At 39.8% G+C, this 22,033-nt stretch overlaps 2 protein-coding genes across 3 annotated transcripts in view; both read right to left on the reverse strand.

Annotated features, from left to right (window-relative positions):
* The window catches only part of nufip2 (nuclear FMR1 interacting protein 2), an 11,079-nt gene extending 497 nt beyond the window's left edge, over positions 1-10,582 (reverse strand). The window contains exons 1-4 of one of the 2 annotated variants that reach the window (XM_046410483.1): positions 10,137-10,582; positions 6,949-8,619; positions 5,711-5,743; positions 1-4,591 (exon numbers count right to left, since the gene is read on the reverse strand). The exon at positions 1-4,591 is cut by the window's left edge and continues 497 nt beyond it. In XM_046410483.1, coding sequence (XP_046266439.1) covers positions 4,539-4,591; positions 5,711-5,743; positions 6,949-8,619; positions 10,137-10,302 — 1,923 coding nt within the window. In that variant the 5' untranslated portion in view covers positions 10,303-10,582 and the 3' untranslated portion in view covers positions 1-4,538. The remainder of the gene's footprint in view (positions 4,592-5,710; positions 5,744-6,948; positions 8,620-10,136) is intronic. The other variant, XM_046410484.1, reaches the window with a different exon arrangement.
* Positions 10,583-13,119: 2,537 nt separating this feature from the next.
* Positions 13,120-22,033, reverse strand: LOC124071051 (glycine receptor subunit alpha-2-like). The gene is made up of 10 exons (XM_046411482.1): positions 21,975-22,033; positions 21,294-21,421; positions 20,425-20,492; positions 17,874-18,097; positions 16,642-16,724; positions 16,407-16,544; positions 16,088-16,302; positions 14,854-15,019; positions 14,169-14,269; positions 13,120-14,041 (listed from the first exon to the last, which is right to left on the reverse strand). The coding sequence occupies exons 1-10, from the start codon at positions 22,031-22,033 to the stop codon at positions 13,769-13,771; spliced, it is 1,455 nt and encodes a 484-aa protein (XP_046267438.1). The 3' UTR covers positions 13,120-13,768.

The raw sequence follows: 22,033 nt of genomic DNA on the forward strand, positions 1-22,033 counted from the left end.
CCGTCGCTGAATAAAACCATAAAATGCCCCCAAAATTAAAACATTTCCACAAGAGGCAATGACAATTTAAAGGAGGGACAGTTTTTAAGTCGAGCACAAACACCAAGTCCAGCATTTCCCATTACAGACGATTGATTACTGGATGAAGAAGCAGCACTTTCGGTATTTGTATATCTTTTTTTTGTTTTTTGTTTTTTTGAGATTGCTCTTCTCTCACACCGTGTAACGACACGCTCAAAGTGACATTCAGCTGCTACAGTAGTGACTTCCCTTCACCAAAACCTCCTCCAAACCCAGCACGATGTCAGGAAGCTGGTGGTGACATCATCAACAACGTCCCCCAGTCTGTGCGTCTGCCATTCAGTAGCTGAATATCTGAGTAGTGTACCTTTGGCGAAATCAGGTTCAGAGTTGTTGAACTGCACGTTAATACCTCACTCCCTCTCACATCATCATCAACATCACTACAAATAAAAAATATATTAAGAGGAACTCCGGGATGCAGTGTATTTCAATGCTCATCACAACTATTTGAAGAAACAAATTAAAGTCATTTGTATAAAATCTGCTGGAAAAGACTTCAAATATATTAACATTGGTGCTATTCAGGGAAAAACTAAATCTACGTCAGCCATAATCAGTAACTAAATCATCTAAAACTCTCAAAAATGAGACATCTTGATTTTCTGTATCTTTTATTTATTCCTTTTAGTCTCATCCTACTTGTGCATCTATGGATAAATTAGGTTATAACACAAAAATATTGTTTTCTTTAAAAAAAAACAAAACAAACATATGTTAAAACTCAATTTGTTAAATCAGTTCAAATCAATTACGTGCTACGTCAGACATGAATTCGACAGTGGACTGCCACGAGTATACACCAGCAAGCGGTTGTCATCCATCCCATTCAAAATCGATTTTGGCTTTCAGTTCTTAACACAAGCCATGAAATTCTCAAAACCTAGAAAACACACAATCCTCATCACTTTCAGCTATGTCCATGTCGCATAAAAGAAGAGATTAGGATTAGCTGTAAGAAAACTTAGACAGCGTTGCAAATGTTACAAAAACAAAACAAACAAACAAAAATGGCACGGATATATGCTGGAAGCAGAATTTAAACAATCAAAATTGCTGTTAAAGTATATATCTTTTTCAAACACAGGCACCTCAATATGAAAAAACAAGGGGTAACGGTTGGGGGGAGAGGGGGGGGGGTTGAAATATACGACAAACTTGCATATAATAGGAAGAACTCTCTATGCACATACCCACAAAACGAGGCCAAACTCACAACCCAGACGCCTGCATCAGCATCCTTGAGGTGATTGCACATCCTGACGGGGTGGAAATACAAACTCCACGTGATCAGGCTCTTCTGCCTCAACACACAAACAGTCAGTCACTAACAACAACCCCCCACCCCCAAACAAACAGACACACACACTTCCCAATCACTGATTAACCATCTACTCAGCTTCAAGAACTGGTTTTTGGTTTGCAGGCTACAGTGCTAAATAATAGTTCAATCTTTAGAAATGCATATTCATCATAGCTGTATTAAGTGCTTGAAAAGAGGAGCCTTGGGGTGGGAGGATGGGAGATTCTCTGATTTCCCTGTAAAAGACCATCCTCTCCAAAAAAAAAAAAAAAAATTTAAAAAATAAAAAAGGTTGTAAGACTACTATAGCAACACGTACTACTCAATTTGATCACCCTGTTTTACGTTTAGAAGTCTATAGATGAAACACTGTGCACTGATAATCCTTTCAGCCTGAAAAATGTGGCATTCACCATATGGGAACCTGATTATGTTGCTTTAGCTATGGATTAATGGCCAATTGAGAGAAAGTAAATTGCAAATTTTGTTTAACTTGATGACAGATTAAATGTCAATATCCACAAGCAGAGAAAAACATAAAAGACTAAATGCTAATGGGCAATATCAGCTCAAATACCCTTTGCTTCCTCATCGACCAGATCCAACACGATTGTTCTTATTCAGAGGGCAGTGTATGATAATACACTCATCCATCACACACTGTACAACGGAAGCCAAAACAAAAGCATTTCAAATACCAGAGTTGACTGAGATTAGACATGGAAGTTGAATGTCAAGACAACTGGCTGCAGTTGCGACTTCCCCTCTTTGCACACAAGCACAAGCGGCAGTGCTGTCTAATCAGGACACAGCGGACAGAAGTGTACTTGAATGCTCACACCCAGATTGTAGCAACCCCACAGAAACACCACTGATGCTCAGCAATGATAAATCAAGAGGTGCTTCACTACAAACACACGAGGGAGAAAAATCAGCCATCAAAGATTACAGTCTAGTATACACAGGAAACACATGGAGAAATGTGCTTTTGTGGAAAGGGGATATAAAGAGGGAAAACTCTGATTTTTAGAGCCCAAAACGATCGATGACAGCACCTTGCATGCCGTGAAGGTAATTATTTGGTGTTTTGTCACAACATCATGAGACTCTACATAACAGGAGTCCAATTCAACACTTCCAATTTGAGAACATTAAATGACAGGGGACATTTGGCAAAAAAACAATATCTAACATAGTCATGGCTTTATCAACACTACCTGAGTTACATTTAATAATTCTGTATTTATCAACTTATTTTTTTTTTCTGAAAAGTAACAGCCCAGAGCCATTCTTTCAAGGTGTATTTCTTGTCAGTACATATAGATCTCTCTAACAATTAAAAGATAAAAGCAATTAGTTTACATAAAGTGCTATTCATCCACACATTAACCAAATCATGTCTTCTAGAGAAAAAAAATATATATAATTGGATACCTTTGTTATGTCGAATAAACCAATCCTGATTTGGAGATGGTGATGAAAGTGATGTCACAGCTGGCCAGTTAACAGTTTGAAAATTTGGACTCCCTAGACTTAATTAGATATTTCAACATGAGTTCTTCTTCTTCCTTTTTAAAAAAAAAAAAAAAAAAAAAAAAAAAAGAAGAAAGAAAGAAAAATCACCTCAAGAATTTGTGCAACAAATTGAAAACACACCATTAACGTTTTTGAACACACAAATGAACTGCAGGCCACACCAGCATCTTGGATGATGATTCTGTAGTGCCATATAACCCATTTCACACACTGTATGGATCACACGGTGTTATTGCACACTGGTTTGCAAATGAAAAATGTTATCCACAGTAAAACATAATAGTACAACTCATCTTCACATTTCAACACAGTCTGACAAAGTGGCTAGTTGGGGAAACTTAGATTAGTATTGCAGTTGTTGTTGCTGTGTTATGGTTATCTTTGTGTGGCGATGAAGAGTGACTTGTGACTCGTTCATTTCCACCGGTAAACATGCAAGAAATACAATGGCGTAAGACAGAAAAGTAAAGACCCAGTGGTGAGCCAGAAACCAAAACAAAACAAAAAAGTTGTAAAATGCAACATGTGTTCCTTTGACGAGGAGTTTTTACAAAAGACAGAAATGCAGGCAAAATAATCTGAATGGACATCCTGAGTCTTGCTGCAGTACAAATCGAACAAAACGCAGAAGACCTTATTGGTAGCAGTGTCTCTCGCTTGACAATTTGTCACTCGGTTAACTCAGGATTCATTTATCAGAAGGTATACGAACCTGAATTCAACAATAAACTGTACTGACCTCAACACAATCTGCATGAAATGTATGAAAAGCTTTCAGAAGAAAAAGTTCTGCCTTTAACTGAGACCTGGTTTGAAAATCCTTAGCGCACCTGTAATAATGAAATGAAGGGGCCTAGCTTTCCTTCCAATAGGGCACTTCTCTGCCTGTGCTCTGGGGGGCCACACAGCAGTGTGTTTAACACTCATGTTAGGTCAGACAACAGTACATAAAAAAAGCAAGCATTTAATTTCTGAGCTCTGATTTAAGACAACGTTCTCCCTTCCTAGATGGGGCTCTCACTCATGAGCTTCCACTTAATTTACAGTTTAACAGGGCTCCAGAGCTCTTTCTTTTTCCCACAACTTCAAGGCATTCTTTGCAAGGTGTGTTCTTTCCTCCACGATTAATTCAAGCTTGCACACAGATGTGTATGTATAAAGTCTAACATATCTACAATGAACTCATTTGAACGCGTGAAGAAAGAAAATGACTGAGGCATCCCATCGTCACACTGACGGCTGCCGCAGTTTGACAGGATAAAGGCTTAGGGAGGTGCAATCCATGACACCTTCCTCTGTTGAACTCCCGACCATCATCCTAAAGAGCCATGAGACAAACAACTATCACAGCTCCAAAGTCGCAAATGTCCGTTTATCATGTTGGAGAGGCACTGATCAACTCCTCCAACGTCCCTCCAGAGTGTGTCTGTGTGTGCGTTTGTCTGATGCCCCCAAAGAAGTCTGTTATTCCACCCGAGATTCCAAGGAAAATCTGTCATGCTATACTATCAATGTTTTCACAGTTGTCACTTTATCTGTCCAACAGGGTTTATGATTTCCAAGGTAGAGAACTGCAGCACCCAGAAGAGAAGAAGGTAAGTACTGTAGACCATCTACCTCACTGATTAGGTCCATCCTTGGTCTCGTCATAAACCACTACTCTTTTTGGATCTACAGCAAAGGGGGGGACAGAGGAGGCAAAGGGTTAGATTATTCAACATATCCGTCTCAAAGAACACAAGCAACAGATAATCCTGATTTAATATCCAAGCGCGGACACTTTTGGAATATTTTACTTAGGCTAAATCTTCTTTGAACGTTACTTTACTTGCTGGCTTACTTTGCTGAATGAAAAACATTTTTTTCTTTATATTATATTAAGTTAACTATCAAAGTACCATGTTAGCATCGGCATTGAAAACGAACTAATGGCACTAGAATCCAAAACAGTAGCCTGCCCTCATTGTAATGGCATATTACACTGTAGCTAGTAGTTGGATATTTAGCTAATATAGCCTCAAATAACAATGCTCTCACGCCTGCGTTAATGTCAACAGATTGTTGGGAATAATTGCCACATTTCACTTGCCAGCTGGCCTAACTGTTGTACCAAAGGACCATAGACCAACAGTATGTCAGACTAAGTAATTTTAACATAGTCTCTGTTGGTGATAATCTCAGGTTTCAGCTGTTTTGTAATAAAACATGTGGCCTTTTGTCTCTCACGGTTTTACAGTCATGTGATCCATGATATATAATTATCCTTCCTTGAGAGACATACTGAAGGCATTAATGCAGCCTTTTTGCATATGCAAAGTAGAACATTTGTCCCTGTCCTTAAAGTGCTTATGGCAAAAGGTCAACTAAACAAGCTTCAGGATCTTTCTAAGCAGGTAATCAGAAGTTATGAACCATAGCTCAGTCAACAGATGTATGATATAACATGCATGATTATCAACACATAAAAAAAACTGATGCCAGTGAGATGTCTGAATCTTTTGATTCAGCAGTAATTTTGAGGGAAAAGTATTCTGAGAGCTTGAAAGGTCAGCAGCACTGCAAGTGACAGAGTTCACAAAGTAAGTCAAATGTTGAATATGGTGGCAACTAACAATTAGTTTTATTAGTGATTAACCTGCCAATTATTCTCAGAGTGACGTATTCAAATCGATTCTTTCGTCCAACCATAATACCAAACCCGGCTGACTCTTCATTTACTAATCATAGAAAACAACAAAAACAACAAATCATTACATTTGAGAAGTTGGAAAAGGAAGATGTTTAGTTTACCTTGTTTTTGCAAGTTGAAAATGAATTCCATTTCTGTGAAAGGAAAAGTACATTATTTCAGCTTCAGCTTTAATTGGTCATGAAGAATATTTTCAGAAAACGCAATACTCGATCACCACAGTATACTTAAATGTACATTGTAATCCTTAAGATTTTCATAAAACAAAACCCTGCTTTGATATTACTGAATCTTATCCATGATAATCATTCGATGTATTTACATTCTGTAATTACTTCTCTCACTAGATTAAGATTGCCTTTCAAATGATTCACAAGACACAATGTAACTTTTAGTGTGCATGCACTAATTGTGCACGCAACCTGTTGCTGTTGTACCCAATTTCCCCCAGGGATCAATAAAGTATTCTGATTCTGATATCATGCAGCATTACCTTATTTCATCAGTAACAGCCTGACTGTTCGCTTTTATGCTCCCGTCAAACCAGCGCTGTATTAAATGGAACATTTGCCATATTTTATCTGGTTGTCTGATCAGCTTTTGATGATAAATGTAGTTGAAGTAATGAATTCCTGTATTTGGTGTTAAGGAAGAACTACAGGCTATATCAGCTCGGGTTTTTAGTCTCCACCTCCGGATAGCCAGGAGGCTGTGCTGCTGCTCATAAACAAAATTTGTTCTCTTCGCTTCTAAACTAGTGACATTTCCAGCGCTGAAGATGGCTTCACAAAATACGAGTTAGAAGCATATACAGAATTACTCTGGTGTTGGCTGCAAGAACACAGAAGGTCTTGGGTTTAATTCAAGCATCTGAGGATGTGAAGAACCACCAAATCAGCTTTATTTTTAATAGAAATGTGACACGACTCAGCAACAACTAGAAAACTGTGTGTGTAACTTAAGTAACAGTAACTTTCTTTCACATTGCTTTTTGTGCTTTATACTGCAGTGGTGCCTCAGCTAGCATTAGTTTTGTGGTTAAACAGAAGCCCATTCTGCTCCTTGGCAGGACAACTCAGCTTTCTCACTTAGTGCAGCACACACTAGCTTTTACTATGAAGCAGTCATTTGAGCTTGTTTGGTGGCACTGTAAACAGATAAACCATTTGCTCTTATGTTGTATTTCTCCCAAAGTAGCTGCTGATGGAGTGTTTACTGCTATTAATCTACACCTCATTAGCACAAATAAGCCGGGTGTCACCAAACCAACAAGAATTAAATCTTAAGGATTACAACTTAAATGGCTGCACAAATGAATTTGATTAGTAGTGAAAGTTACCTTTAGTGTGATAAGTGACAGCAGCTTTAATGTCAAAGGACCCCCAGCTACACCTTCTGCCAATGTCTTTAGAGTAGGCCTGTTCTTTAGATGAGCCAAACAACAAAGTGGTTAGCTGGCTCTGTGCAGGCTTAACACCATTGTCCTTGGTGGAGGCCAACACAGCAGAAGCCTTGCCCTCAGTTTTTGTCTTTTCCTGACCGCATGGCTGTTGCTTGCACTCCTCCTCACTCGTTACACAAGCAGGAGAACAAACATTAGACACGTTGCAAGTCCTTTTCTCGGGGTCTTGTACCAAAGTGCCAGGCTCTAAGAATGATGGGCTAACATCAAAGCAGGGCTGGGCAGTCTTGGATGCGACAGCCTGACACTCGCTTTGAGATGCGACCACAGTAGACTTGTCCTCTGCAGGCACCTGGCTACTTCCTCCTTCCGGCCCCAAGTTGGGCTCGTTGATGAAGGAAAGCCCCCACTGATTCTGGAAGATATCTCCCAAGGCTTTCTGATTTGTCTGAGCAGCCGGTGGGTCATGGTGACGAGCACTAGGGAGCACAGGTTGCATATTTAAAGGGTAAATTAAAAGAGTACACTTTCTAAGCTCGTATGCTTCTCCATCTACAGGACTAGTTGTAGAGCTACAGTTACTTTCCAGAGGAGATGCTACATTCTCGCCACTTGGGATAGATGGGGCTGTTGGAATACTACTAGCAGCAGGAGCAAAGAAGGTACCCACTGGGCAGCTGTTTCCATTTCCAGAAACAGGACCATTAGTAAAGCTAGCTGAGGTGATAGTTTTCATAGCAGACATAGGGACCTGTGACAGTCTAACAGGAGGAGGCAGTGCCTCTCCTCCGCCTTGAGCTACTTTGTTGAGGTTTTCTTTTACTTTACTTGCATAACTGATCTTGGGAACAATTTTAGCACTGCTATTGTCCACAGGAAATACTGGAGGGGGCTTGAACAAAGTCCACGAGTCCTCTTTTGAAGGTGAGGAAAGCTTGGCTTTGTGCCTTTCCTCAGTCTTTTTACCAAAAGTGCCAACTGCTTTGCCATCAGAGTTTTTCCTCTGAGATTCACCTATTGAAGCTTCTGACGCAACAGCCCTTCTACCTGCTGACTGAGCCTCTACTTTATGGGCGGCTCTGAAGCCATCAAGTCTGGAATTCGCTTCCTTCTCAGTCATCTCAAGATTAAAAGCCCCATGCTCCTGTGTAGTGCTGCCCTGCTGCATGTCTTTCTCCTTTTCTCTTATCACATTATCAGTGTTCTTGCCGTTACATCTGGCCTTGCGCTTCTTCGGCGTAGTATATCCACCTTCAGAGCCGCTGCCATCATTGTCCTTGCAAGAATAGCCATTTGTAATTAAGCCACAGTTTACAATGCCATTCTGAAGCAACACTGAGTCTTTTTTATCCAAAGATTGGCCCTCATGATGATTCAAATCCAGGGCCTTTTCCTTGTCATTTTTAAGGTCCATATTCTTCTTATGGTCCAGTCCTTTGCTGCCCGCTTTTGGAACAGTTGTGGATAGCTTTTGTGTTGACTTCTGCTTCACATTTGCGTTACTTGTGTGTCTGTTGCCATTGCTGTTGGAGGGATGTGACATACCAACAGTATCAGACAGATGGGGATTCTTCTCCTCCTCCACACTGATGTTTACTTTTTTATTGCCTGAAAGGGGAAACACAGTCAGTTTTTACACATCAATATGTTTAAATGACAGAACACCTGAAAAAGTGGTTCCACTACCATGGAGAAAACTGCAAAAAAATTCACAAAGACACTGTATCTTCAATGGACTTTTTTCACTTACAGAAAATAAAATATATGTGAGGTCGAGAAATACTGAACCCTAAAGTCACAAAACCTGATGACTGAAAATGATTAAGATACTATGTCTGTGATCGTCAGTTCTTATCAGTTCTTATCTCATCTGATCTGAAAGAAAACATTTATGTCAAGGTGAATTTCTGTTCATACTGCTGCCTGAAAATGAGCACAGTCATGGCTGCATTTGGCAGTTGCGGACATTTACAAGTGTCTACTTCTACTGGACTGTCAACTGATTAAATTTCGTAAGAACATCTGCTCTGACATCAAAGGCCAGTTGTTGCATGGTATTGAAAGAGCATTTAGGACGCATTTAGACTGGCGGTGACCTACAAATAGATCTAGCTATGCATTGCATAGATGCATGGGAACTACTGTGTCAACGTGGGGCTTCCTATTAAATGGTGCTGCCTCTCATGCCAGGGAGTCCAGCACACACAGCGCCTGCATACAGCCTCGCTGATCTGCAAGTAAACGTGTTGACATAGTTGTCAGCAAAAGTAAGGTCCATGTGTACACCGTCTGTTCAGCTGCAGCAAACATATCTTTATCAACCAGTCACTAGAACTGCTGAGTGTCTTCACGTTTACTGGACAACATGCAACAGGCCTGCCAGTGATGGCTAGCGTTAGCTAAAGTCAACTAGCCAGCGACTCACTTGGCATTAACACGCCCAGGCACCAATAAATGGCAGTATTATAATACAGACACTTTAATTCGGCGACCCAAATTGGTAGAAGACGACAACGACATGTCAGCACAGCAAAGTATCGCTGCTGTACAAAATTTCTTAACTAACCAGGTAACTGTAGCATTAGCTCGCAGTGATATTCTAACATGGCCGACAGGAAACGGCAGCTCAGAACATTCCAGTGGAGCCGGCTCGTTTTCCTAAACTGGACACAGGCATGCTGAAATGAATAAGATGAAGCTTTGACTACTGCTGAGGACGACTGGCCATGCACATATAGCAATAAATGGTTAATGTCAAATGATGACCCAGCGGGATTTTCTGAAATGATTTAGTTGCATTTCTAAGAGAAAAATGGGTGGTGAAGCCGGCGCACAAGGTCAATCCCCGATATGTCAAACCTCCACCAGCGACAACTGTCACGCAACGTCAGCTAGGCATCTAGCTTACTTGGTCTGTTTAAGGTCCGACAGTGGCCAGCTGTAGGTCTTACAAGCTATTTACCCACCATCTGTAAGATTCGTGCATTATTCCTGGCGACAGCATATAGTTTGAATAGTTAGCTAGCAGGCTAAGCCCCCCCAATCACAATGGAGTTAACATTACTTAGCAAATGCTAGTCGGCTCGTTGACATTAGCTGAGTAAGGCTAGCAAGCGTTAGCTCACTTTTCCGGATGGCCCAACCTGTTTTCTTCGTCTGCGTTTCCTGATGCTGGCGCTGGAAGTGGCTCTGATCATTTTTTAGACAAGCTGTTTGTTGAATAGAGTTTCTATCCCCTCCGTGGTGATGATATTGCCTGTCTTGTGCCCGATCTTTGGGCTGTTCCTCCATCGAAGTGTAGAGTGTCGGACTTGTTCTACCACTATGTTAGCTCACTGGGTAAGTACAGAACAGTCCAATCACTACCAGTGTAAAACGGAAGCTATTTGAAGCCTCTGTAAACGTCAGCAGTAAACGTCTAAAAATGGCACTGTTTTGGGTGGTCACCGCCACTAAATTCCATGTCTAGTATTGGGGCTAAGTTGTGCAGCGAATATTTTGTAGCACTTTTCAGATTTAGGCAGATGTGTAAAGTGTCACTCCACGCTAAAATAACGGACAAGTGATATAATAATTTTAAAAAAAATCCTTTAAGGGTTGGCAAAAACTGGGTGGGGTTTATGCATGAACTACAATCATATGACCGAAGGCGCTGCCACGTCTCCAGACGGTGGATACTTTGGTTGAGGGTCCTGGGGAGACCATCCCCACTCCCAAAATGGAAAACCAGCTGAATTCAAATTCAGTGCTTAACCGTAATTCATTTGTAAGTGTTTCGCCACATGTCGAATGAAAAAACAGGATGTTCCTCTTGTTGTGTTCTACATTTTTACCGAAAGACGCAAGCAATTATTACTCATCAAAATTAATGTGCACAGTTAATAACATACAGCGTGCATCTTCCAGGAATGACGCTTTGAAAATATAGTGTGAAGACAAATCACTTGGAATGGATTCCATCACTGCGAAACATCAACAGACAATGATTTTTACAAATCATGCATTTATCAAAGATGTTAGTATTTATCCCCGGAGAGTGTTTTGGTAGTCATTATGGTATTCAATGTCTTGTGTTGAGTGATTATACTGGTTTGCATTTCCTCAATGTCTGCCCTCCTTCCTTCTTTCCAACATAATTTTAAGAAATTGTTGCTCTCTCAACTGCCCCCAATTAAGATGTCTATCAGGATCAGGCTACCATTAAGTTTTCATCCTCTGACGCTACTAAATGAGTAAAATGACCCTCTGCTTTAATGTGCTGATCTGGCTTAATTGCGACGTTACTTGCTTGATTGTGACAAGTCAAACAAAGAGTAAATGCATACTAAAAGGTTTTTGAGTGGATTAGAACAACTAACTCATACTGAGTGTTGACCTTAATTTAGAGGCTGTAGCAATTCAAAACCTCAATCATTGAAAAATATACAATGATTATTCAGTGATTATATATATGTATATGTGTGTGTGTGTGTGTAATTTGTTTGCAAATTGCAAACCATGAATGTGAATAACTAGTGATTTCTTTTCAACTTCTACATGCAAAAGTCCCTAAGAGCAATAGGCCCTCCTCTCACACTGAGCACACAAGTCTCATACTGTATAATCTGCCCTATGTGAACATGTGTGGCACAGTTCAGCATGCTCACATGGGGCATAAAACAGTGTACAGCACCCCCTTGTGGCAAAAAGTCTATTTTTTTTTTTTTAGTTAAATCTTGGAATAAGTTCTACTTAGCTCATACTGCAAATCTGATTCTGAAAAAGTCAGGATGCTGTGTGAAACATCAATTAAAACAGAATGCAATTATTTGCAAGCAAGCAATCATTTATACAATCATGTGTTTCACAACCACTTTGTGAAACCTTGACCTAAATTTGCTTGTGAACGACTGACTTTGAAATGTGCTGCATCAAATTCAAATAAGCGCATATTGACAAGAAAATTGAAGAGGTGAAACATTAAATACATTATCCTCGTACTATTTTCAAATGCGTATTTGTCAGAAAGGATTAGCGAATGATCACATTCTGTTTTATTTATATTTTAAACAGCATCCCAACTGTTTTGACATTGGGTATGTTTTCAGAGATTCATAGTTGTGTTACTGATGAGGACAAGCTTAATGTAACAGAACAAGTTATTCAGAGTTATTTAGATTTATTTAGATTTTTCAAGATAAAATGTGATACTTTGTGAGACTTTCCTTTGAAAGGATGTATGTATTCCTTTTAACAACAATAAAAACACATTTCTTGATTTAAAAAAAACTGTTGGTTTTTTTTGTTGTTGTTTGTTTGTTTTTGTGCTTTGATGTCTGCAAATTCAGCAAGTCAGATGTTTAAAGTCATCATTGCTTTACTTCTGTGTAGAAAAAGAAGCCATCTGTGTTTCACATGGACTCACAGTGCTCATGGATGCAGCCCTACTCTTCCTACTGCATATGCATGTGACAGCTACCTTTTATAAATGAAATATTAATATGACAGTTTCATCTTATGACAAGATTTATGTTTCTAGAGGTGAACCTAGTTTCCAGTGTGTGCACAGAAATGCTGGTCCTGCTGTATGTTAAAAAGTGTGAGGAATGGAGAAAGCCACTGGATCAGTTGTGTACACCACATGAAAGTAGAGTAAAGCTGGAAAATGATCATGACTATTGCTATATGTGTACTAGAGGGAAGACAAACTTTGTGAAAACTGGTTCAGTGCTGGTGAGATGCTTCTGATCAATGAGAAAGTCATAGTTTGCTAATTCAGGCACTATATATGAAAAGCAACAGTGCAGATTAAGTGCATGTTTTTGAATGAGAATCTGCAACATCTGCAAGTGTCACCATATATTAAAAAAAGCTGATTCAATATTTCACGTGAAATCACTTCTTTATTTATGTTCGTCAGTAAAGAGTTTCAGGGATTTATTTCTCAAAGAAAATAGACAAAGTGTTACAATTAGCATTAACAACTTAGTTGGCCTTTGTTACACACCAACACCCAGTGTGCAGGCCTGAGGGGAATTTGGTCCAAGACCAAGACCATTCTCCAGAGCTTGTTAGCATCTTATAATGCTGTATATCTGCTTTTCATTTTCTCTTGCTCTAGAATTGAATGTTGATCATGAAATCTCTGTCCATTTTGCAAGCATGAAACATAATCTTGTAATAATAATAAGAATAGATGACATTAAATGCCAGATTCCTGAGGTGTACAAAGAAACTAAGTATTTTCATTCCTGTATTTCCCAGGTCTGTAAATCTGTAGCCAAGGTAAGAAACACAGCGGAGCTGCTAGTCTTTCAAAGTTGCTGCTTGTTGTGATATTATTTTGTCTCTGTGATATGAAACTTGCAGCTCTGGACACTGTTGATCATGACACCATTAATACTAGTGTAAAGTAACAACTGCAGGCCTGGTAAAGATGTGCTGCAGTACAATACATGTGAAGACACAGAAACTGCAGATGGAGAAAATCCGCAAAAAAACGTGAGTTGATAATCTTAGGATGCCAACCACACATACTGTACACTGACGTCTAATGCATAAAGCATCAGTGGCATTGAAAAGTGGATTCCTTTGAAATTATTAAAAAATTAAAGAGACCAATGGACTCCTCCATGTCATGGCATTTCCCAGTAGCACTGGACATGCAGTCACTATGCATCTTGCATGGCTCAGCTGAGGACTCAGCCTGTAAATGTTTCAGTGAAGAGAGCAGAATAAGTAGTATCTGGTGTCTTTACAGTCCTCAGTCATTGTGTTGTCACATTGTAGCTAGAAGGTCTTCATGTCGTAGAACTTTGTAGGTAAGCCAGTAGAGGACGTTAAACATGAGGAAGCTCATGGGGAAAACAGCCCTGGAGATGGTATCAATCCTTTTTGCCCGATCCACAAAGCGCCTGCGTATGTCATAGAAACCCAAACCGGGAGGTAAATCTGCAAAGACTGGTGTTGCGTCCATTTCTGCTGCATTTCCTGTTGACAGTGCAAGTCCAAAACTCTGGTAGAGTAAACCCTGCTGCGCCAGCTCCTCCTCCTTTAAGACAAAGACAGCAGAGAATAAACATCTGCTCTCACTGAGAATCACACATCTTAACTAATGTCTGTTCTCTTACTGAGCCGCTGATTGGCTGCTGTTCAACCGATCGAGGCACAGCACATACCCTGGCACAGACGCTGCACTGCTGGGTTACGTTCCCATGAGGAGCACTGTTGCCTGACATGTTGTTTCCTTTCCCCTTACTGTCACCACTTGCTTGCTGACGAGGAAATAGAAAACACATTAATTTAATCATCAAAAAGACTGCACTGATTGAATAGTTTGCAGCCACGGCACTCCTCTGGCATGTATGTTTCAAATCTTGCACATTAACAAGTGATCATCATCTGTTTCTCACAAAGTGAATGCAAGTCTGTCATTGATGTGAGATGAGACAGTATGATGATGATGTAGTCAAAGCAGATTTCAGTGGCATGGCATAATCCCAACAAGTAAAGTACAAAAGGTTCAAGCAGGTGTTTTGTGTAGCCTTATAAATATTACAAGGTATTACTGAATACTGCAGCTGCTTCATTTAAGAAACATTTTATATTTAAAGGGATAGTGTTTGGCCCATTTTGTCTCCCGTATTTTTTGTTTTCTTCTCATGAGATTCAAAGTGAGGCACCAATACGTTGGGAACATTCAGCCAACAGAGGGATAAGGTGATGGCTTGAATTAATAACAGGTCAATGCCGTCTGCATTTCCTGGTTGGAGTCCAACGTGCAGCTGAGTTGTGTAGCTCGTGCATAGCTGGGCTCTGCGAATAGCAGGTGACAGCCGCCCGAGGGGCTGAGGGGGTGGCTTGCACTCACAGTCCTCTGCCGCTGTTGCTCTTTGAGCTTCTTCCTCAGTCTGAAGAACTCCTTGTGCTGGCGTGAAACAAAATTAACGGCCGCATACTCCAACAGTGCAGCAAACACGAAAAGAAGACACACCGCCATCCAGATGTCTATGGCTTTCACATAGGACACCTGTGAAGCCATGAAAATCAAATCGCTCATTTAGCATGTTAGGTCACATCATGCCAGCCAGTGGCATGAAAGAAATTACAAATGCTGTGTGTGGAGTGAAAAATGTACTTGAAGTATCAAAGATTTTCGGGTAGTTTATTACATTTTAGCAAATTTTATGAGGTTTTGTGTGTAAAACCTTAATCTGCTGTGTTGAATAAGTGCGACTGAGTAAAAGTACAATATTTGTGTATAGTATAAGTGCAAAGTAGCACAAAATAGAAATGCTAAGTACAAGTACCGGTAGCTCAAACGTGCAGCGCAGTGCTTGAGTGAATGTATTTTGTCACTTTCCACCACTGATATTAAAAGAAACTACTGGCTGTGCCTCTTTATGACCTGTGTTTCTTCTCTACTTTTTTCAGTAGTGGAAAACAATTAATCAAGTACTGCAGTTGTGCACTTTTGAAGCTACTTTATGAATTTCCAAAATTCACAAACAAAATATATGATCAGCTTATAAAATGAAACTTGCTGTTAATATTAGCTTCATTCTGACCGGTCACATTATGAGAAAGATTGTTAATATGTCAAGAATGACTCAAAGACACTCTGAAAAGGACCATACTGTACTGTATAAGTAAACATTTTAATACGTTCACATGTAGCGGAGCTTTATAACATTGTGGTGTTGCTGATGATCTGCTGTGAATATTGTTGCTCCCTGCTGTAAATATTGTTGCTCCCTGTTCACTGTTTCTATATCTTTTATTCTGATTGTTTATATCTTTTACTCTGATTGTTTTTTATATTTATATAGTGTTGTTTTATATTTATAGCATTAGGTATTTTGTTAGGTTATTGGGTTTATACCGGGACCGGGGAAACTAATTTCGTTCTACCTCATGTTTCTACAATGACATGAAATGACAATAAAGCTCCTTGAATCCTTGAAAATCCTTGTACTTCTCAGATCTCTGCTTTTTCAACCATTACTCAGTCCTGTCTATATCATGTCCTGTCCTCATCAATAAAATTTAGGACTGAAATGACTAACTTGCATTTTCCAAACAACTCAAGCTGTCTGACCTTTGGCAGGGAGGCCCTGGAGCCAGAGCTCTGTGTGGTCATGGTGAGTACAGTGGTGATTCCCAGTCCCACTCTGGCCGGGGCCGCATCCATGTTGATCCAGAACGACACCCAGGACAGGATGACAGTGAGCAGGCTCGGTATGTACATCTGGATCAGGTAGTAGCCCATTTGACGCTCCAGGTAGAATTTGACCTCAATGCAGGTGAATTTACCTAAAGACAGAAGGGGATACGGGTACAAACTGACAGTCTTATTAGAAGTCCAGTGACAGCATGTAAAGAGGGTTTTGGCTGGCAGGTCGCCATGTGTCGTGTACCTGTGTTGTAGTGTTTGGTGCAGTAACCGAGGCCTTTCTCCTCTTTCAGCACAAACTGAGGGAGCATCAGATCATCAGCCACCTGCACCGCTCCCACATCCAGCCATTCAAAAATAAGGTCATTCATGGTGTAGCCAACTAGAGGAGAGACAGAGCAAAGGTGTAGAGTGTGCAATGAATCCATGACAAATTCTACATGTAATGCCTTTAAGCCTGCATTAAAAGATAAACTCACAGCTTTCAAGCTGCATCGTGCATGTCTGGCTGTCCATGGGGAAGTTTTTCAGATCCATGGGACAGGAAAGTGTAAGTGTCAGTCTGGAAAATAGAGACAGAAACGCCGTAATGGTACTGGAATGGTGCAACAAAAAAAATGAAACCCTCACACACCATCCTCGATGGATATCCAGACATCCCACAGCACCTAACCCACAGCATCATCCAATGTGTCGCTCAAATCTATCTTGCACGCTCACCCAACTTTAAGGGTCACACAGCAGCTCTAACCTCTCTGTCCTTCTGTCCGTCTGTCTATGCCATTGTGTCCGACACACACCACACAAAGGACTGACAGGTGCTGACAGGCAATCTGTCATCCTTGATGGAAGGCTTGACATAAAATGGGCTGAGAACACATCACCACAATCAGAACAAACTGGAGAGTGTTTCCCCAACTCACAAGACATCATAATTTACTGTAAACAAAGAACATACTACTCCTCTGCATTGTTGGCGAGGATTTTACTGATGCCTCATATATTGAGTTTCTGTTAGTGTCACTACTTTTTGTTAAGTTATGATGTTGTTTGTTGCTCATTTTAAGCACCCTTTTCCTCTTTATTCCATCAAGGACAAAGTTAAGCCTCTCACACAAATGAGCAGTAGTGCAGAGAGGAGGAAGATGAATGATGCTAATTCAGTATCACGCAGAGATACAGTGGTTAGCTTTATGTGAGTTAGTGAATGAGAGCATAAATTCTTACTTTGTGGGGAAAAAAAGAATTAAGTTGCAAAGTGGTTAGTTTATCACGGTTAGGGGTAGCTCTTAAAGTTCAGTTAACAAGAGAAGAAACTAATGATTTAGTTCATGTTTAATAGAATTGCTAATAAAGCTTTAAAAATGGCAGACTCTTATATTCTAATGAAACTTCTTACCATTACGCTACGATTCACAGCTGCTTTAGTGCCACACTACTGACCTAATTCTGTTTTAGCCTGCAGTTATTGTTTAACATGAACTTGCTCACAGAGGGTGCTGGACAATACAGTGACAACTGAACTGAACTGGACTGAAACAAACATGTTGTTGAATCACATACTTAAAGGTTTAGACTACAACATGAAGAGCGAGAAATTCCCATTCAGATGGCAACTTGACAAAGCACAGAACAGGAAGCGTATGTCTGACAGAAGTACGTCCTTGTGCATCATTCAGCCAGATTCGCGATTAAAGAAAAAGCAGGTCACCTGATGCTGTAGAGGACATTTCCATTCTGGAATATCCGAAGCAGTTTGTTGTCTGTCGTCACCTCGTGAAAGTTGGCTCCCTTTTCATTTGCAAAGAACAGGTCAGGTTTCCAAATGGAGTCCAACATTGAGGGGTCCAGGTCCAGAGAGTCATCTGGATACTCCTTGTACGCCAGTCGAGGGTCATTCCACTGCTGTCGCAGAAATACATTGAGCCGGTAGTCCTGTAGCATGAAGTGAAGTCATCATTAGAAATTATTGTAGTTAGGTGGACACACGGGACAGTTGTGCAATCCTTAGAGTCATATTTAGACTTTAAAAGACTGTCAGACATATTCAGGAACATTTCACTACTTTGTCTATAATAGTCTCTATGTATCTAAATATGATGTCATTTTAATAAGCCTAGTGACTGGGCAAAGTGAATTGGATTAAGACACAGGCCAGAGGCAAATGAACCTTCAGCATCTCTCAGCAGACACACAGCTCTGTGCCCACACAAACTTTAACTGTGTTTGCAGAAAAAAAGAATACAGACTTGAGTGCTCATGACCTGAACAACAGAAAACTCCACTTATAATATCATCAATTAAAATTTTATGCTCTCACCCCTGAGGTATCTTAGAAAATGCATGAGTCTTCCTAACTTTAAACCCAAATTAAAAAAAAAAAAGAAACCCAAACAGTCTCTGTGAGCCTCATAAATAAACAATAGTCCCTTATTTAACAGAGACAGAAATGAGAAAATCATACCTGACATTATGTAATAAACTTACGAGATGGCGTTTACAGTCATTAATTTGCCAAGACAGCATGTTTAGGTATCGTGAAGCTGGCTCTAAATGGCCTCTCTGAACAGAGGGAGAAGAGCCAGAAACACTTGAAACAGATAAACACCAAAGTGTGATACTTCTGATAAATGAGTGTTCACCAGTTCTGTTGTCCAAATAACACGGAGTGAAATCCCCCCTGCTGGCGGCAAGTTAAACAAGCTGAGGCTTTTTAAAGCACAGTTCAATAAAATCAGCTGTGATACATGACTCGATGGTCTGCACTCTTTGTTTTCTGTGGGTAATGTTTATGTTGTTTAAGGATAAAAATGTAAAATTACAGTACATTCAGATATTACATTCAAATGTTTGAAACACAGGTGCTAAGTAACTAAGTACATTTGATGCAGTTAAGTACAATTTTGACTTTATTGCCCTAACCTTCACTACACTTCAGACTGAAACATTGGCATTTGTACTTCATTACTTTTGTCTGACATATATGTCTTAAATGGTTCTAAAATAACATTTTCTCTACCTTATCTGTCAGGGTTGCACACAAAACACACAAAGACAGACAGTCACACAAACCTGGAACCTTCTTGGTGTGAGGACACAGTGTTAACAGTGCTGCTCCACCGTAAAATCAACAAATTATAACTTTAAAGTAATGTAAATGCACATGAATGCATCAGTGCTTAATATCCAGTAATATAATATATTAATGTTCTGAAATGGGCCATTATGTATAGTGAAGACTTTTACTTTTAGTACTTTAAAGATCCCTCCCACACATGTATTATGATTTACATAAAAATTCTCCGATGTAAGTTTGACAAGGCTCAATTACCACAGTATAATTATCTCATTAAGATTCTTAAAATGGCACTTACTCCTTCTCCCTCATTACAAATTCCACAGTCTATGAAGATGCAAATATTTTTCATTTCACAAGTTTAACTGACACAAGATGTCTTCTACTTCACTATACAATCCATACTCAAGTGTATGTGCACTACAGGCTTCAGGTTTCCACATTACACATGTACACTCAGTACAGGACCAGGACTGGCTTCCAAACTATTTGTGATGTCACAGATCATGCTCTTAAGCTCTGCCTCTTAAAATCATACTCTGAGTGAGCAAAGAGTAAATTTACAGTTTCAGCAATGAATATGAAATCAGCTGTGGAAAGTGAGACTCTGCTCTTATGTGATTCTGCGTAGTGAAGCTCAAACGTTCAACTGTAGGAGCAAGAAGAAAAGCAGACTGGAGGAGGACTTTGTGTATATTTTGATGATGATTTACTTAACTTGTAACAGACTTGACTTGTGACAGAGTGTTCCTGCACTCTGTATCTTTACTTTGGTAAAATATGTGAGTAGTTTTTCCAGCACTATTGGAACACTATTAAGTTATAGTTTATAAGCATCACTTTGATGGTCTTTCCTGTCAAAGTGACACAACTGTTTTGCAGAGCATATCATGACAAAGTATTACTCCACCATCCTGTACAGTAAGACAGAAGACTAATAGCAGTGAAAAACTGAAGTTATGTGAGAAATCAATTCTAAATTTAATGTCTTAAACAGAATTATAATATGTATAGCATGAAGATTAGAATTGCCACTTGTGGTTACATTTGCTGCTGAAGTCTTTGTCATGCACTTGATGCAGTGACACCTACAGTGAAGTCTAAAACCGTGACTGTTATTGTGTAAATATTTTAAGATCGTCCAATTAAAAGTGTGACCACTGAGGGTTTTAAAGAAAACTCTCACCATAGTTGTTTCAGTGATGGATCCGAAGCTGTTGATGAAGATGTTACAGGTGACGTTGACAGGAGGACCTGACGGAAACACATTGTCATCACACATCACAGTCGCACTGCTTTCTCAAATACCACCCATGATGCTTTTCCGAGGAGGTCGCATGAAGTATTGAAGGTGGTAGAGAGCAGAGCCTTCCTGCAAAATAACATCTGCTTGTTCTCTTCCTCGTGTGCCATGCTGCTGTGTCCTGATAAATAAACTTATCCGAGATAACCAGCATGAAATTGTGTTGTCATTTCCAGTACGCTCCCATTAGTGTAGTCCATCTGTCGACCAGTGAAACTTTAAATATTTCAGTGACTCATTTCCTAAGAGGCAATAATTTATTGATTCTCCTTTAGTTACATTAGTGTATATCCAGATAATCAGCAGGGAATTACCCAGCATGCACTGACAAGGATGTGGAGCAAGTATAAAATATATATGAAATGCGACCCCGGAGACTGAAGGGGAAGTATGTCAGAGAGAATCTGCTGGCTTCACTCACAACAAGAGCTCAAGCTTGGCTTGAAATAGGCCTGTGGGGTAAGTGCACATTTCTGACAAAAAATAAATCTGAAAGAGAAGTCTGTGTAAAAATATCGTGACCTGAGGGTGTGGGTCAGCAGAAAAACAGTAACAACACATGACAAAAGAAAAAAAAAAAACAAGACTCCTGTGTGAAAACATCCCAGCCTGCAGCATCTCTTACTTCTCCCCCATCTGTGAATGATTTGTGCTACTTCACTGGCCAGATTGTTATGCAAAATGAACAGCGCGCTTTCTCACACCTGTCCTGACAGAGGAGGTTCTCCCACCACACGCCACAGCATGTTTACCTTTGAAGTTCGGTCTGATGCGAGCGTCATAGCCAGATGTGCGTCCCATCAGTTTGTCCAGAAAGTCAGATGGAGAGGGGGGCTTGGTCGACCTGCTGGGGAACTTCATCTCCTTACAGAGCACAGACCTGCCAGGTGACGGGACAACCAACTCTGGGTGGTCTGCTGTTTTCTCTTCATTTTTTGGTCTTAATATTTAATATCTCCATTTTTCCCTTAGGGGAAAGTTTATCTAAGTCTAAGTTATATTAAAAATGTACAATATTGATTAATTTATTTTAGGAGGACTTGGCATCCCATGCATCTCGTAATGTAAATGTATAATATCCTATTCACTAAGCAGTAATCAGATTACATGTATTAAATTATTTTAATTTTTTTGCCTGTTCAGTAATTCTGCATCGTAATTCAACAGCATTTAAAGGAACTGTTGTCTTTGAATTATAGATAAAATATTGCATGCGTCACACATACTCACTTTACAGGAACAGTAACGTTGACATGTCAGTCCAAACATAATGTAATATTTTACTGTCATATGTTATCAATGCCAGATCATGTAACATACTGTAAGTACACCGTGAAACAAGCATGCATTTACATTAAAAAGACCAATTTACAGATTTATCTTATAAATAACTTCAGGGAGGTTGATATAATTTGATATAAATTGCCTCTTACCTGCCTTGCAGAAAAATTATGGATGAAGCCCACACCATACACAAGCTGTGCAACAGCAT

The sequence above is a fragment of the Scatophagus argus genome, chromosome 14, assembly GCF_020382885.2.
Source record: "Scatophagus argus isolate fScaArg1 chromosome 14, fScaArg1.pri, whole genome shotgun sequence".
Lineage (NCBI taxonomy): Eukaryota > Metazoa > Chordata > Actinopteri > Scatophagidae > Scatophagus > Scatophagus argus.